The 17,025-nt window shown below is 39.7% G+C and overlaps 1 protein-coding gene across 4 annotated transcripts in view; it reads right to left on the bottom strand.

The window, feature by feature from the left end:
* Positions 1–4,702: 4,702 nt before the first annotated feature.
* The window catches only part of LOC112964825 (ankyrin repeat and BTB/POZ domain-containing protein BTBD11), a 43,125-nt gene continuing 30,802 nt past the window's right edge, over positions 4,703–17,025 (bottom strand). For all 4 annotated transcript variants that reach the window (XM_026063408.1, XM_026063385.1, XM_026063393.1 and 1 more), the window contains one exon: positions 4,703–15,515. In XM_026063408.1, the coding sequence (XP_025919193.1) occupies positions 15,467–15,515 (49 nt within the window). In that variant the 3' untranslated portion in view covers positions 4,703–15,466. The remainder of the gene's footprint in view (positions 15,516–17,025) is intronic.

The following is a 17,025-nucleotide window of genomic DNA, read 5'->3' as shown; positions in this document are numbered from 1 at the left end:
AAACTAGATCTGTTGCTTACCTTTTAACTATGCCTAGTAATAAGTGTGATGATCTCAGGGTGAACCAGATACACACATAAGGCATTAAATGCTTATTGGAACAGTGAGTTTATTATCAGTGCAGAGAAGTATGCTTATGGAGCATCTGCTTCCCTAAAATGTGTGCTGAGAGTTTGGGAGTTAGAATCCCATCATGCCTGCAGTGACTGTTTTAAGATAGTATTGGAGTCAACATAAAGGAAGAGGAGATCTTCTAGTCCGTGCCCTCTCAGCAATCTTGAAAAAGGACTTCTGGATGTGGATTCTGGATTCATATTTGCCACACACAGCCAACAGAGGAAAATAATTTTAAAGATACTGGTAGAAAGCAGAAGTAGTAGAGTTGAGAGGAAAAGGGGAGAGCTGGGAAGGAAGAACCAAGAAGCACATGAAGGTAGGACACAGTCAAGGGCCTAGTCGGCCATTCTTGGCCAACACACACAGAGAAAATGACAAAAGTTGAAAAGAGCATAGAACATTGCAGTATGTTAAAGATTTACTAATAAAGGAAAGTCAGTACACATATGGGTACAGGGGAAAAAAAAGAAAAACAATTGGTAAAACTCCCCAAGCACTGTGACTCGCTACGTTATTCAAGTTCTGCCCTTTAATGGTCATTCTCAGAGCAGGCGGAAGTGGGGTCTGCATGCGCTCTCTGGACATTGTTGTGGTCTCCACCCCAGACTTTGCCAGTCAGACCTCCCCGGTGTGAATGTGCCCATGTGAGCATGCCAAGGAGAGCCAGCGGGGCTGCATCACGCCTCTGAGAGCTGACGTGCTCATCAAAACACCTGATGACTCTCACCCCTCCAGCTGCTCTGTGCCATGAGACCGATGGGAGCTATTAGGGCTGGGATTTGGCTCAGTGGTAGGACATATTTATTACCTCCGGATCCTAAAGTATATTGTTCAATACTAATTAAGTATTTATTATTTCAGAAGAGACTCCAGCTTCTTACACAAGCCACGGGGCTTGTAGAGCAGAGGGACTGATAAGCTCTAGAAAGGTAGTCAGGCAGCAGGGCTGCGCTGGGTACGGCAGCCTCCCAGACTGCAGAGGATATGTGCACAGGTTCTCAGCATTTATCCTGTGGTCTCAGATCTTCATAGCAAAGCTTGGAAATAGCCAGCCCACACTCCTCTGGAAAAGCATTTCCCTAGAAACATTCATTAGAAGAAAGGAAAGCCATTGCAGAAGTTTTCATTAAAATATAAGGCTCTATTGACTTGAAAAAGTTTGGCTGATATTATTAAACACATAGAAATATGCCTGTATAAGCCACTATGCAGAAATTATTATTTTTTTTTTCTGAGTGGCTTTCTTAAATTTGGCTTAGATGTTACTGTTACCTTTGAAGTAATGTAAGTTAAACTGAGAATCACTTTTTTTCTGCTACACAAATATCTCTGCTACTGACTCCATCAGTAGACCTACATTAAGCACTTCAACAGTGCTGTCCTATTTGAACAGAACCTAAAGCTCCTCTCAGGTGAGCACTAAAATTAGCAGTGGTGGTTTAAGATATTGCTGCCCCTTTCTGCCCCAGAAGAGGAGAAACAACAGCAGTGGGTGTCCTAAACCTTAATTAGCTCAGTGAATACATTAAGAAAACATCAAAAAATGTGAACTGAATATAACCAAAGCATAGATGAGTTTGCAGAGAACACAGAACAATGTTGTTCTGTCTGTTGTTCTGTCAGGTCTCTCTGAACTTCTCTGTTTTTCTCAGTGAAAGTTCAACTCAGATGCCCAGAAATGTTTTAAAATTGTCCCTGTATCCTTGCTTGGGAAAGGAAACACATTAATCCAGTTTGCTAACAGTGAAGCTTGCTTTGCTTTTTCTTTCAGTTAATGATACTGGGGAGGAAGGGAAGGGGGCCTATATTTGTCACAAAATTTAGACAACTCTAGGGTTCCTCTAGAGCTGCCTTTCACACTGTGCTCCCGAACAGCTAAGCTCGCAGAGCCCAAAGGCACCTGACAGAGCCAGGATCCTGTTCTGGACAGTCACCCAGTTTACTGTGAGCAGCGTCTCACTCCCGTGACTCGCATTTGTGGCTTTTTCTTTATAGGCCATACTTGAAAGGCGATTACCACTTTTTGCCTCCTGGACCAGCCTGTTTCATAATAATCTGATACATTATGAAGAAAGGATTTGACTTTAAATCCACCAAAACATAAATGGTATAAAACATTTTAAATTAATTTTAAATCCTAGATCAACAGATGAAGTAAAAAAATCCTAAAATCAAAAGATTTTTCAATGCTTGCTTTAACTCTCAAGCCAAAGTTAATCAATTCCTTCTATTTAATTCTGACTTCTCCTGTGATACCCCTTTGCTGCTTATTTGTATACACTTGCAGCAATATAACATAATGAAGCAAGCTTCCAGACTTTCAGATCTTCATGTATTCAAAACAGCTTGTCTACAGTGCATTTGCAGATGCTTAATTTTAAGCACGATGGAGCTCCGTTCCCAGCCTCATGTGCACATTTGTTGCCAGATCAGGGCTCGGACCAGAAGCTTTGGAAAAGCATCCACGTCACTTCTTCACAAGCACAGCAACCATATTGACAGCACAGAGTGGGGAAAAACAGCACCAGAATTTCCAGATGAAAAAAACCCTGAAGGTATATGGTTTCTGGGAGATGATTCTTGGAAGAACCCCAGTCCTGTAGCCATCTGAAGTATATTGAGAAATATCTGAACTGGAGAAGGAACAACAAAAACACTCACAGCAGCCATTTCCTAGGCTAGAAAACAATGGAATTTTTATTGAACAGAGATGGCTCATAAACACACTCAAAAGAGTTCCACCTGCTGTTCAGCAATATTCATTGCCATCTGATAGTAACCTATGGGGGCAGCTGTATAAAATAGGAATAAAATACCAAATTGCTATATTCATTAATAACTTTGCCTTCCAAATACAGAACTGTATGTTATTATTTAAAGTCTGAAAATAGACTACAATTGTTAGCATTTAAACCAAAGTTTTATGATAACAAATATACAAAAAGGCAGTCAATATATTAAACATTTAAATCAATAGCATACATTTCCCAGAGGTAAACACTGAGCAAACAAAGCCACCAATGATATTCAGAAGTCACGTAAAAGTTTTAAGGTCAAGCTCCAAATGCTGTAGCTTTCCTAAAGTCATAGTGATATTACACTTTTATCTAGCCCCTAAACTATGTAGCATGAAATTTGAAAATATAACATTTGCTACCAGCAGGAAATTGGAAGTTTCTGGGGTCCTCATTGTGTTTATCTTTAACAGAGGGAAAACAGGGGGAAATGGGAGTTAAGCACTTTGTTTTGCTAGGTTGGGGTTTTAGTTCTGCTATAAACCAGGGCAACAGTGTCATCATATTAAACATGAATTCCAGCACTGCCAAAAAAAGAAGTATTGGCCTGACAAACTGCATGAATAATCAGCCTTGCAACTTGCATTAAACAGAACGGGATTTGCATACCTGCCTATTTTCTGAAAGTCAGTGCTATTTCTACTGCACAGAGAAACTCTCAGTAGTTGATCTAATGCCTGAGTTTGAAAGCTTGTTACATACACTCAAGAATAATGTGACAAATTTACTATCAATAAAAACATGTTTTAATGCCAACAACTAATAAAAGTTCATATTCCAATATTGCTCACAACATAAATGTACAATTTGCACAAAACGTGGCTCTTCAACATGAATATTTTGCAAGCTACAATATATATATATATATATATAATATGTATAATTTCTTTTCTTAAAGAATTATAGGCCAGAGTGCATGCAAAGAATTTCAAAGCAGTAACACAACAGGAGCAATCACTTGTTTACAGGTTACTGAAACCATTCAATACAGAAACATTGGGATATTAGATAGACAGACAGACAGACAGATAGGTAGATGTATATACACACTGCTTCTTTGTGGACCTTCCCATGTGACACAAGAAGTGTGGGTTCCTTCTTATTAGATCAGGTCCCTGTTAAACACTGATCCAAACAGGGCTTTAAATGTTCTCCACACTCTTCAAATATCAGAAACCATAAATCACTTCCCTTCTATTGGAGATGACAGCGAAGGAGGCACTTGTCCTTTAGCCAGGAGTGGAGGCAAGCAGTCTTCTCCATAGCCAACATCTGTCCCAGTTCCTACTCCTACAATTATAAGCAGTGGGTTGTGATCATCTATCCATCCTATTTTTTGGCTGGTCCCAAGCAGTCTCCAGCAGCCTTTACAGTCAAAACCCAAGACTGAAGAACCTGGATCTCCTAAATAGCAGTGCACAGCACTGCCACCACTCTAATCAGATATGTACAGGGAATGACATGTATCCTCTGGTTAAAAATTTACATAGAATATATACAAATAAAGCTATACTATCAAGGTGCAAATTTATTATTCTCTGGTGTGTTCCAATGAAGATTTCTTAAAAACCTTTATACAAACCCACCAGGAGAGTTTACACAAAGTTGCCATTTGTCACAGTTCATTAGGTAGACTTCTTCTGCAAGCTTTATATCAGAAGCTCCCATTACTTTCCCTTGGAGTTCTGCCTACGTACAGGACTGGATTTGGTAGACTACAGTCATGTCTAATAAAATTTTTTTGACTTTGATACATTTCCAACTGGGGTGAATTGGCACCATGTGTTTGGTTTTTTTTTTTTCCCCCGGGAAGTCATCAATCTCTATGAAATGAAGCAGGACATGTAAGTTGACATCAAGGGTGGGGTAGGGGGAGTTGCAGTTTGTGCACCCAATCCAGCTTTCCTTGCTTTTGATAGGACTGTTTGTGGTATGTGAAGCTAGCAGAGTTTGGCCCCAAGGGTATATTTTGAAGTCCTTGGCACTATTTTACACTAGCTGATGGCAGGCAATCCCCTCAAAGAAATTTGAAAAAAAAAAAGATCAAATGTAATTTACTAAATAGTAAACATCAGACTGATCCACTAAACAGATGGATATGGAATGCAACTTGTCTAAGATTAGAATGGTTGATGTTTTCTTAGGCAAGTCTAAATTCATAAAAATCTTTCCCACCACACACAGGCCTCTTTCTGCAGCATGTAGATATATGATCCTTTTAATAAAGTCATTGGAAATGCAAAGGCTGTGATACAACAAGCACAAGGAAAGCCTACCCTCTCCCATCTCTGTTCACCAAAAACCTCAAAATTGTGCAACTAACTAACTACCTGTTTATGATCCTTGCTGAAGCTGGGTTGCTATGTGCAATGACAGCAGGATTTGACCTTCAGTCTTTATGGTGTATGAACCACAACTGTGCAGATGATGGGATAGCAAAGTATATCTGTTAGTGCATTAAAAAAACCTTACAGCCTTGCAGTAACTCACATTAAATATTCCCACTGACTTCGCGAGAGGTAGAGCAGACTGTAACAAGTGTGTGTTCTGCACCACTGCAGTTAAATTTTTCATCAAATCTTTATAAGGCCATTTTCCTCCATTTTATAACTTGATTCTAACAAGGCATTCAGAGCAGAAGCTTTGCACATGTAGTCTCAAGCTAAGGGAAATATATTACATGAGAAACAAAGATCTATTTACTTTTTCCCTTTTTTAGAATAATACAATAAAAAAAAACCTTGCTAATTTCACATTCTGTCCTGCATTAATACAGTGTTAACAAAATGATGTTTAGCAACAACAAATGAATCATAACCTCATTGGAGATTTTAAAAGGATTAGCATCAGACAGAATGGGGTTTAAAATGATGTAAGGTGCACTCGGAGAACGTTCTCAGAGTTTTCCCAACATTTATGCTAAGGATCTAATTATGAGATAGAACACATAAAGCTTTCTGATCTAGCTGACTGAATACATTATGCTCAAAGAAAAAATTATGTTCACAATAAAAATAATTAAAAAAATAAAAAGAAATAAAATATAAACACACTTTTAAAATAACATTAGGGCTGTGGACAGGGTGGACAAAAGCTGCCACTTCAAATTATGGCTGACCTCCTGTTTTTAATACATTCCCCTTCTGCCCTTTCACAAAGGGCCATAAGTCAATTTCTTCAGTGGAAACAGCTTGCTCTCGGTATATTAACAGCTCCAAATAGGTAATTTTCAAAAACATCTAACAGTCTTGAGAGACTGACATCTTTGAATGAGCTATAGGAATGAGCTATAGATGCTTATCTGTCTTTCTGCGGAAAAAAAAATGGTTCCAAAAACATTTTTATTTCTTATACTCTTTGTCTGTTCAAAAACATCTGTCATCCTATTTTCTATACTCTGTGCTATTTGTAAGTTGAGCATTCATAAAAGGATAAGCAAAGAGGAAGGATGTTTCATCTCTGTTGTTAATTGTAGATGACCTCAAACACTTCTGCAAAGCCACAAACCAATACTTAAGGTACAACTGTGGAAGGAGGCCAATGTCTTCTTATTTGTTGAGGATCACTGTTGGGTTGTGTGATATTTCATTTGCTTCTCCATATAAAGTGAAACCTTCCCATACACACCCTAACAATGGATGCCAGCAAATAAAACCACGGTGCTAGGAAAGAAAAAAAAGAATACCCAAGAAACAATCATAACCACTCCTAGTTTTACATTGTGCAAATTAGGAATCTGCCTCCCCTCCCATAGGAGGGAATTCAAAAGCTGCAACAATCAAGATTCACTCAATAGTTCTGCATCATTCTAGAAACCATCTTATTTCTAGCACGTCCTTTCCTCTGGTCTTCATTTTTCTCGTCTAAGTTTAGCTTCAAAGACAGCTCAAAGATGCAGGTGGGAGTGGATGTGAAAAAGGATGAAGGAAGTAAACATTTGTCACATGGACAGTGCTAGCTCCTCTGTCTTTTCAGAGTGCTCACACTGGGATTTCCCCATTCAGCTGTTGTTTTCAGCAGCAAACAAAGATATAAAACCAGTAGGGGAAGGCAGAGGAAAGATCTCTTCCCCATTTAAGGATCAAGATTGTGCTTTCTAATTACAGATATGCATTTGGCTTGGAAAGCATGAGATGCAAAAGGACTTCAAAGGTGACTGATAGTATGAAAGAGAGGTGGAAAACAGACCTGATCCACAGACTAGAAAAATCAATGAAAAGGCTTCCAGCAATTTCAGTGGGGTAAATTTCATCATGCTTTCATGTTTGTTTTGTGAATGGTGCTATAGTAGAATCCTAACTTGTATTTTTCCTAGAACGCTCATTTATCCTTCATTTAACATGGAAATTACTTTCTTGAACCTTGTATCAAATATTTATAAATGCTAAAGTAGGTACAAAGTGAAACCCTTTTGGGAAAGTGGGGCGGAGGGAGGTTTAGCTGCACTAATGGATGTTGCATTAATGCTTAGCATCAAGGAAGGCTGACTGCCATTAACAAGAAATCTCATTACAAACATGATTTCACGCCTCATAACATATCCTGTAGATCTATTTACTGTCCATCTCTCTCCCTCTCTCTCTCTCTCTCAAACAAACACACAAAGATAACTCTATGGACAGAAAATCCAAAACGTTTCATATGCTCAACCTCCCTCCCCTCAATAAAAAAAAAAAACAGAGAAACAGAAAATGCACAGCTCTGATATAAAATACAGTACTTTATAATGCCACCTTTGTTCTGAATGACTCGAGATGTTTTCCAAACTTTAAGCTAGTCAAAAGCCTGCTTTGAGGACAACGATTGTACAGATGATATTATAACAAGCTTTCAGATGACCTGGACTGAAGTAACCCACCTCAGGATCTCAGTGTTCAGGATGCCTTGGGCTCTTTAAAAGATACACAGATTAGAGAGAACCAGACTTTTAAAAGTCTCATTTGAAAGCCTCTCACGCAGTAAGCCATATGAGAGTTAATTTATCCACTGCTGGGAAGGGGAAAGGGTAAGACCGGGCTCTCTTGTACCTGTGGCTTGAACAAGTCCAGATGTTTTGAACCATTTTAATCTGTCCCTGCCAGCATATCTGAGGTGCTAAGGCTGTGGCCTTAATTAATTAAAATGACCTCCTAACAGATTGGCTTTTTATAAGGTGGATGTCTCTCTCTCTCTCTCTCTCTCTTTTTTTCCCTGAGCATCTCCATTTTCTAATGTGGCTTATTTTAAAACATGAATGATTTCTGATTGGGTATTTCAGAGAGGTTTTTTTTCCCCCTTTGTTTGCTTAGAAAGGCAATAAGAAACAAGATTGCCTCTAACTGCGGTGGGTAAAGCAGAGTAATGGAAGTTTTAATGAAAACACAGCAGCAGAGATGATGGGAAGTGGAAAGACCAAAGCTAACCACACACAAAGGGGTTCAGGCAAATTCATTCTTGCAGCTGCAGCAGTGGAGATATTTATAAGGACAAAGAAAAGTTACCAGTTGCTAGAGCTCCACTGCTGAATCTGAGAAGTGGGAATGAGCAAAGCCTCCGTGTGAACACTGAAGAGACGAGAGCCAAGCGGGCTGGTTGGGAATGCTGAGAGACACATGGGAAATGAGGCTGCTTCCCTCTTTCCTCCTTCCTCCTCTCCTCATGTCCTTGCGTTCCCCTCCACTCTCCTTTGACTCCATGGAACCTCCAAGTTGGAGAAAAATGAAGCAGGAATAAGGAAATTCCATATCTCTGAAATCCAACGCAAAGATCTGGGGCTAGACATTTAAATTCTTGTACCTAATCCTTTTCCCTAACTGAGACCTCTTCAGCAGCATGCCGTGCCACACTGACAGAAACCTGTGCCTGCTCTAAGTATGCCTGTTCATTCAGGGGCACAGCACCATCACCTCTGCAGCATGAAAAAACAGAAGAGTGAGTAAAACTATCAGCCCAAAGAAGAATGGAAAAATCCCTCCCCGAGTGAAAACAAACACCAAAATTGCTGTTCTGGTACATCATCTCCAATCAGGTGGACAGACCTAGCCAACTAAGCAGCATAGCTTACAAACCAGGAAATGTTTGCAGAGTCTAGTGTTTCTGGCCAATGCAATCCCCTTTGCAAGTGACTGCCATGTCTCCTGGTGTTTCAGAGAAGAGCAGTCCTAGGAAAGCACAAAAAGCATCATCTACAGAGACTACACAGACCTCAGGAAAACAGGAGATACCACATTTTGAACCTTCTGCACAAAAAAGTCTAAGATAAATATACACTAGGCCATCAGTGGTTGATCCATGGAAGGAGACTTGAGCAAAGATAAAAGAATGACGATTTAATGACAACAAAAAGAAATACCTCCCTCCTACACACACTAAGTTTAGTTCTTAGGCCCCTTGAAATCAGTTAACAAATGCCCATTAGCTTCTGTACATATCCAGCCAGATCTTAACTCAGGAAATATTACTGGTGAACTTGATGGCAGATTTTCCTTCTGCTTTGGGCACCACATTTGTAATATTTCAGCAGTGGTCTCACTGAACTCACAGATCATCAATTCACAGCTGAAGACTCAGCTTTAATATTTTTGCCTTTGAAGACCAGTTATGAATTGTAGGCCAGGAACAATTCTACTGAAACATGATAATCTGGTCAGGGCTGGGAGCCTCAGTTTGTACCCCTTGAAGATAATTTGTCTTGCCTAAAAATAATGAACATGTTAAAGAATAAAAAACATTAATTTTGTTATAAATGAATGGAAGATGTGATTGGAAGTGATAGGAGTTAAAGACAAAATGTTGTGCTTATATGCAGTCATCTAAAATAAGTGATTTTCTCATGTATGGGATTTCAGATATTATTTCAAGGTTACCGTTCTGAAAGCTAGTTTATTATATATTTGGACACATCCTAAACAGCCTTCTTAATGCTTATATATTTCAATCGGCCCACATCTCTGGGCTAGGGAATGAAAGCAGCATCCAGCCCTACGTTTCTGTAAAGCCCTTGCAGATCCGCACATGAAAGACACTTTGTCAAGCAAACTAACTCTAAGTCTTTGTTTGACTTTAGGTAACTCTCTTTCATCAAAAAAATTATCCACTGACTTCAGAGGCAGCTTTAGTGAAGGCAGGCTTCAAGAAGATGTCGTCCTTCAGGAATATTTTTAAGAGAGAACCAGCTCTAAATACCTGCAACTGACTTCAACAAGCTCTGCAAGTTCTCAGGCTCTAGGATTTGACCCACAGACAACAGTACTAGGAATGACATTTTCTCTAAGCTGGCTTGAGCCTTGTCTTGAGTATGCAGATGTGTGAACTTTAACAACACCTGCATTTTTCTTGAACATAAAAAATTCACTTAAACAGGGTCTCACATACCTGAGTCCCCACAGACTTAGTAGTATTCTGTGCCATAACAGAACTCTGATTTTGGATAGGTATGGGGAAGAGGCTCTCTTTCTTCCTTCTCACCACACCACCTCAGAGCAGTTTATTCCAGTACAAACTGAGGATTTTTTTTTCTTTTAATTTTAAGAACAGCACATCATGCTACGCTGAAACAAAATTAGAGTTCCTGAAAGCCCCCTAACACACCAGATGCTGTAACACATCTAGAAGGACTAGCACAGTGTGTGATATGAAGCCAGTGGTCAGTGGATATTCAGTACAAAAAGGCTCAGTGTCGAAAGTAGCACGTGGAGATTCAGCAGGCAGCTCTCATTACTGCCAACAGACTTGCTACTAAGCCTTCACACGTCTTTAAAGATGTTTTCCTCTGTCTTTAATAGACATTTGCACAAATCTACTCAGAAGCTGAGACCAAGCAGGAGAAGTTTTAGCTGGGAAAAAGTCTTAGCCTTTACAAAGCTGGCCTTTTTCCAGAGTGGAGAGCATCTGGACACCAGCTGTGTTTAGAGGACAGAAGGCATAAGGAATAGGTCACGGAAAATTTGAGTAACAAGAAGACAGTGCTGAAATTTGTCCTGAAAAGAGTACCAGCCTTCCTCTCTGATGTCCAAAACCTTTGCCCTCATACATTCCCCATCCATTTCTCTTCCCAGCTCTCAAGCTCATTATTGGAAAATTACTCATTAGTGAGAACACAGATACCATTTCTGGGCTTGGGAAGGGATCCAGCAGGGCTCAAGAATAAAAAATCAGGACATGTGGAAACTGGCTGTCTGTTAGGCAAGGTGGAAATGTGAGGAAAATCTGGAAACTAAGACAGGGCCAAGTCTCTTGTAAAAAGGCAGAAGGAAAGATCTTCAGTGAGGCTGGGGCAGGATGCCTTTAAGTCCTCAAGTATTACAGCAATGGACTAGTATAAAAAAGACAGATGGAAAGGAACCAAAACAACCCTTCAGTCATTTCAGGCTAGAAAATTATAATAAAAAAAATCTCAGGTTTTTCTAAGGATTTTATATTTCTTCCATTTCATCTAGAGAGGCTGGAGAAGGCTGGAAGTAATATTTTCTTCAAAATTGGCAAATTATTGCAAGTTGTACAAAGACTAAAGAAGCAGAAGGGTTTTTTTTGTTTTCTAAATGATAATACTATCTTTCTAAAATGCTAATAAAATGCTCTGATAGAAGAACCTTATCTGATAGAGATGGTATTCATGGACACCCACTGATACTCACACTGCTTTTTAGACTAAATTTATCACAGAGCCCTTCCCTCCACACCCCAGATTAATGGAATGAAGAATCCATGCATGAAGCCACATATAATAAAGCTAGGAGATTATGAAACATGCTAGAAGACAGGACCAAAACTAAAAACGATCATGATGAAGTAGGGAAATTGCCCCAGTTAAACCAGAACAAATTTTAATAAAGATGAGTTGTAAGTGTTACACTTTGGAAGGTACAAACGAATGGACAAATACAAATGGGAACTCCTGGTAAAGCAGCAGTAAAACCCCCAGGAATTATAATGAATGATAGACTAGATGCAAGTCAGCCATGGGATGTTCTTTCAAAATATTTTCTGGGATATATGTTTAGATATTCTGTAGGTAAAACTCAGGAGACAATTACTGCAGTTTACTTGTTATGGGATAAAACCCCTGCTGGAATAAAGCATTTTGGGGAAACTAAGAAGTCAAGAGGGGAATAACAACAAAAATCAGAGGCCTAGAACATATTTTTGAAGGGACTAGGAAGGACTTATACTAGTGAGGAAAGTAGGATAATTCCTCTCATACATAAAATATTCTTATAAGAAGGCTGTGGATCATCTGCTCTTCATGTCAATCAAGGCTTGAAAGAAAAATGGCTTGCTTTGCAGGAAAGAAATTCTAAATCAGGTATTAGGAAAAACTTCCAAGGTGAAGACTGTGGATTCTTGTCACTGGAAGTTTCAAGAGCTGGCAAGTTACACATCCTCTGGGGTGGACAAGCTATGCCTCATCCTGCTCCCTGGCAGGAGAGGTGGGCTAGTTTTCAAACTCTAGTCTTTGGATCCATAAAGATCCACGGACTACTTCCAAGAGAAATGAATGCTTGGGTTACATGGGCTGGCACTTTTGCTGGCAAAAGTTATGGGGTTCATCTGTAAAAAAAAAATGTGAAAATCATGACTTTTCAAGGTTCCTTTCAGCTATACATTGATGACTTTGGCATGACCAATGTTCTTAAGGGGAAAAGTTACCTGCTTATATATCAGTAGCCACAATCCTTTCCTGTAGCAGTTTTGACTGATATGCTACTTTGGTGGTGTTCTCTTCTACCATATGATAGAGACCAGCAAAGCAGATCTGGTGGTGACAGTGGGGTGCCCTGCTTTCTGTCATGCTCAGCCATCCAGATTCACAAGCCCCTGAAGGAGTAAAGGGACCCACAAGTGTGTAGGCTCACACAGTTCTGCTGAGGGGCTCATGCAGTGTGTGCCTGATGGCAGGCACACACTGCTGCTGGAGGCTTGAGTTCTCATTTTGCCTTTGGGTGCCAAAACACGATGACCATTCCATTCACGGACAACCACCAAAGAACAGATTATGCCCTTCATCTCTAAAAGAAAAGCAGCAAATGTTAACACAGATATTCTTGACTCAACTTATCAGGAGAAGGACTAGCACAAGAAGTTATCAGTGTTTACTTCCTACTGTGTCTCAGGCTGGTTCCTACACATCCTCAAAAACCATCCCATTCCAGGAGTAGCCCATGCACACAGTTCTCTCTGTCCTATTAACGAAGCACAATTAGCATTTGAACTAGAAACACTAGCATGACAGTTGTGGCTATCATTATCACATTAGACACCAGACTGCCTAGCCACATGTATACCTGGGTGCTTGTTTCCCAGCAAAAGATATTCTGCCTGTGGATATATGCGTATGCAACTCCTGATGACTTTGTTGGGCATTACGCATGTACCCAAGGGAAGAATTTTAGCACTGTGGTTATTGTCTGAAAAACTCTGCTATTTTAAAACTTGAAGCTGCAGGGTGAGGTCTGCTGCTGTCCTCTAGTTATTATCGGTTTGGAAGGATGGGTTTCCTTGGCCGAGGAAGCACATATAATAAGCACCCCTGTGTGTTGTAGTTGCATCAACCACATTCTTGCTTCTCTAATATCACAGCATTCCCAGAAAAGTTGCCATTATCTAAATGTTCTGGACATCATCTTGTATGGACAATTACTGTGCAGAAAAAAACTGTTTAATTGACTGACATGCTGTGTCCCTGCGACATTAGTGGCAATTCAGACATTTTTGTAATTTGTTGCAGATACTGTATCGGTTTTAAAAGACCAAGCATACAGGAGGATTTACACCTCAGAGTCATAAAACAGCTTCCTACTGTCTTGATAACTAAAGCCAAAACTGTTCTCTGAGCATTCCAAAAGCTATAAACATGGAAGAGCACCCGATGCAGATACTTCAATGAAAGAACAAGAAGTTAACATGCACTGCCAAATTAAAACATCTAAAGTCTATGGACTGGGCACAGTTTCTGAACAGCATGCTATAAAATAAATATATTAATGTCATTTTGCCATGGTCAAGGCAACACCTTTGCCTGCTTCTTAATGTGGTCTTCTCTATGTTTTAAATCAATTGATTCATGATAGGTATTATTCAAAGACAGAGCATCAGGAATGTGGTGGCACTTAACAGATTTGCCTTGCTAACAATACGCTGCAAAATAAATGGAGCCCTGACATTAAATCCCATCCCTGATCCCACCCCATCCAAGCCCTGCATTGTAGATAACCTATACATTCTCAAGATACAGTGAGAAATCGTTCTATAGTACATATTTAATTATAATTTAAAAAAGTCTAACTCAGACACATTCTCTGGCCAGTAGCAAAGTATTGACACATTACTAGAATAAAGATCTGTTATTATCCCTTCACTGTAACAAACAGAAATCAGCATCTCGGGAAGGGTCTCTGGGGGTATCATATCACAACCAATTGCACTGAATGAAAAAATATGCTAATTTCACAAATGGAGTTTGACAAGAAGTAACATTGCATTTGTCTTGGCAAAACGAAGCACAAACATAACGTTTCACAGGTACAGTTACCATGCAAATGCATGTTGAGTTTGTCATTGTTTTTAAACCCCAAATCACAATTAGCATGCAGTTCTCCTGCCCCCCCCCCCCCAAACAACTGTGATAGAGATAGTCTTGGTAATGTACCTCTTTGGTGTAACCATTGCCTGTTAGGCAAGATTATACCACCTTAGGAAAGAATACAAGCAAAACTTGATCATATGTATGTTTACACAATGTACATTTTACCATTTAAAAAACAAACCGTTACATAGATTCTCAAACACAGCTCTGTCGAAAATGAAAATTTAAGCTTAAGAAATAGTTTTAAACTACAAGGCCACCCCTTTATTTTTTATGAACAATTTAAAAAGTTCCCACCCCTAAAAATCTGCCAGTATATTTCCTCAATTATAACAGTCTTACCCACTCTCAAACACAGCTGATCATTGCTCAATGGCAACTAACAGTTCTTACATTTCTTAAATGCACAAGATAATGGACGCCGGGATAGATATAGTTTTTAAATGTGTAACACTGTGGAACAAAACAGCCTTAAATGACTAATTTATGTGTTCCATGGCATCACTGCTCAGGCAGGGGCTTCTGCTGTTCATTGATGTGGGTTCTGGCTTTTGTTGGCATCTAGCTCCGTGACCACATTTTTGTGTTCAGAATTTGAATACAACAGTGATTCACTAGACAATGTTGTATCCCTGTTACTCAAAAACATGGAGGAGCTATGTATTCTGTATTCCCTCATCCAAATGAGGCTGCAGCCTCAATGCAGCACCTTTGGCCAACACAGAACTATTTGGATGTGAAGCAGAATTTTTTTTGCATTCATTTAAGCAACTGCAACAGGAGACTTAACTTGCAGGGTCTTTATTGAAGTGTTACCATCTTCTTCAGCTTTATACAACGGAGCCCTTTGAAGAAGACAAATGAATTGACTGAATCCTTGTGGCCAACGTCCTCTGTAAGTCCTGTAGTACATTTTGACCAGACGTTTCTCCATTCCTGTCATACAACAGCTGTTTGAAAGCTTCATTTTCAATGAGGACCATCATATTTTTTAGAAAGTAGCCTTCACAATAGGCAGATAGTTCTGTGACTCCGAGAAACTACAAGAAGTGAAATTAGAGAAAGATAACCATTCTGATAAAACCTGGTCAGCAAATACAATGCTAAAAGCTGCACACAAACAAATATACAAGCCAAGCCTTTTGGATACAGATGCATATGTGTGGGGGTGGGAGTTAATCAAACAGTATTTTACACTGACAATTCTAATGACAAATTCCATGTTACAAGGCCCTTTGTTACAGGAAAAAAAATTCCAGGGCTGAAGTTTGGGGCTCTTGGAAATTGGTGGGAGTTTTACCAGAAAGTTCACTAGACCCAGGATTTCATGCTAGAAGTCATACCCTAAACCTATAGGTTTGGAGAAATCTACTAGAGACCAAGTTTAATGAACATCATCCTTAGCAAGGATGGGACACACCCCCTCCAAAACTTGGCATGCAATGTAACAGCTTCAAAAAATCTTTGGAGGAGAAATGGAGGTTTGTTGGGCACGTGGTGTGAGGCTGTCAGCAGTCCCTTTACGCTGACCATCATGCCTTTGGAGCAGGCAGGGATGACGTAATGCATGAGCAAACCTCCAATGACCCATACTAGGACATGTAGTCACAGTGGCTGAGCTGTGGGCTGGCTCCAGCGGTCATGCAAGGAGTGGACATGATATTCCGCTATAAGTCATGCGAGGTTACAGAGCAGTGCTCAGCCCATCCTCCTGCCCAGGTAAGCTCCTGCTCGGTCTGAGCTCTGAGAAGAAATGAGAACCTTTGGCTCGCTTGAGACTGGAACGACTACATCACACTGTTACCCACTACAACCTTAACATCATGTTTGGAACTAAGAATGGAAACCACTAAAAAAAGAAAATAAATACAGATTAGGGCTAGGTAGCTTTCTTCCTGAGGAAAATGAACGATTTCAACTTGATTTCAAACCGTGCAAGTTTTCATCAAATCATGAGTGAATTATTTTACACTTGGATGAGACAGTGTACGGTGTGAATCTGTATTCTTCTCTGAAGCACCATTCATCCCTGTTCATTATTTCATTATATTCACGATATTGAGGAAATAATGTGTTTTTCTTTTCTTTCTTAGACTTGCTTTGAGCCCCAAATTGCAAGCTGTGCAAGTGCTGAGTGTCTTTAGGCATACATTCAAAACTCCAGTTAATTTTGCTGGGTATGGGCATTCATGGAAAGCACAACTGCTATCCAGTGGTAACTAATCAATCACCATTATAAAGCCAATTTGCCAACTTACTCCATCTCTTTCTGGAGATAACAAACAGTGACAAAGATTTTGAGTGAAAATGAAAACCTGAAAGTGATACTAATCAAAAGACTGCCTCTTTGTAGATGTTTGCAATTGAATGGAAAACAATGGAAAGTTCATAGGATTGCTACATATGATTTTAATACTCTCAATTCAGCTTTTAAATTGTAAATGTGACCAAATGCACATTCTCTCACCTTCATACCATATACTTCACCTCTAATCCAGGGCCTCAATCTCTTGTCCCTACAGCTCCTACTACACAGCTCACCACCCTGCT

This window comes from Apteryx rowi, unplaced genomic scaffold (genome assembly GCF_003343035.1).
Source record: "Apteryx rowi isolate R43461 unplaced genomic scaffold, aptRow1 scaffold_1001, whole genome shotgun sequence".
Taxonomy (NCBI): domain Eukaryota; kingdom Metazoa; phylum Chordata; class Aves; order Apterygiformes; family Apterygidae; genus Apteryx; species Apteryx rowi.
Note: the sequence above shows the minus strand (reverse complement) of the source record. Positions and strands in the feature narration are given on the sequence as shown.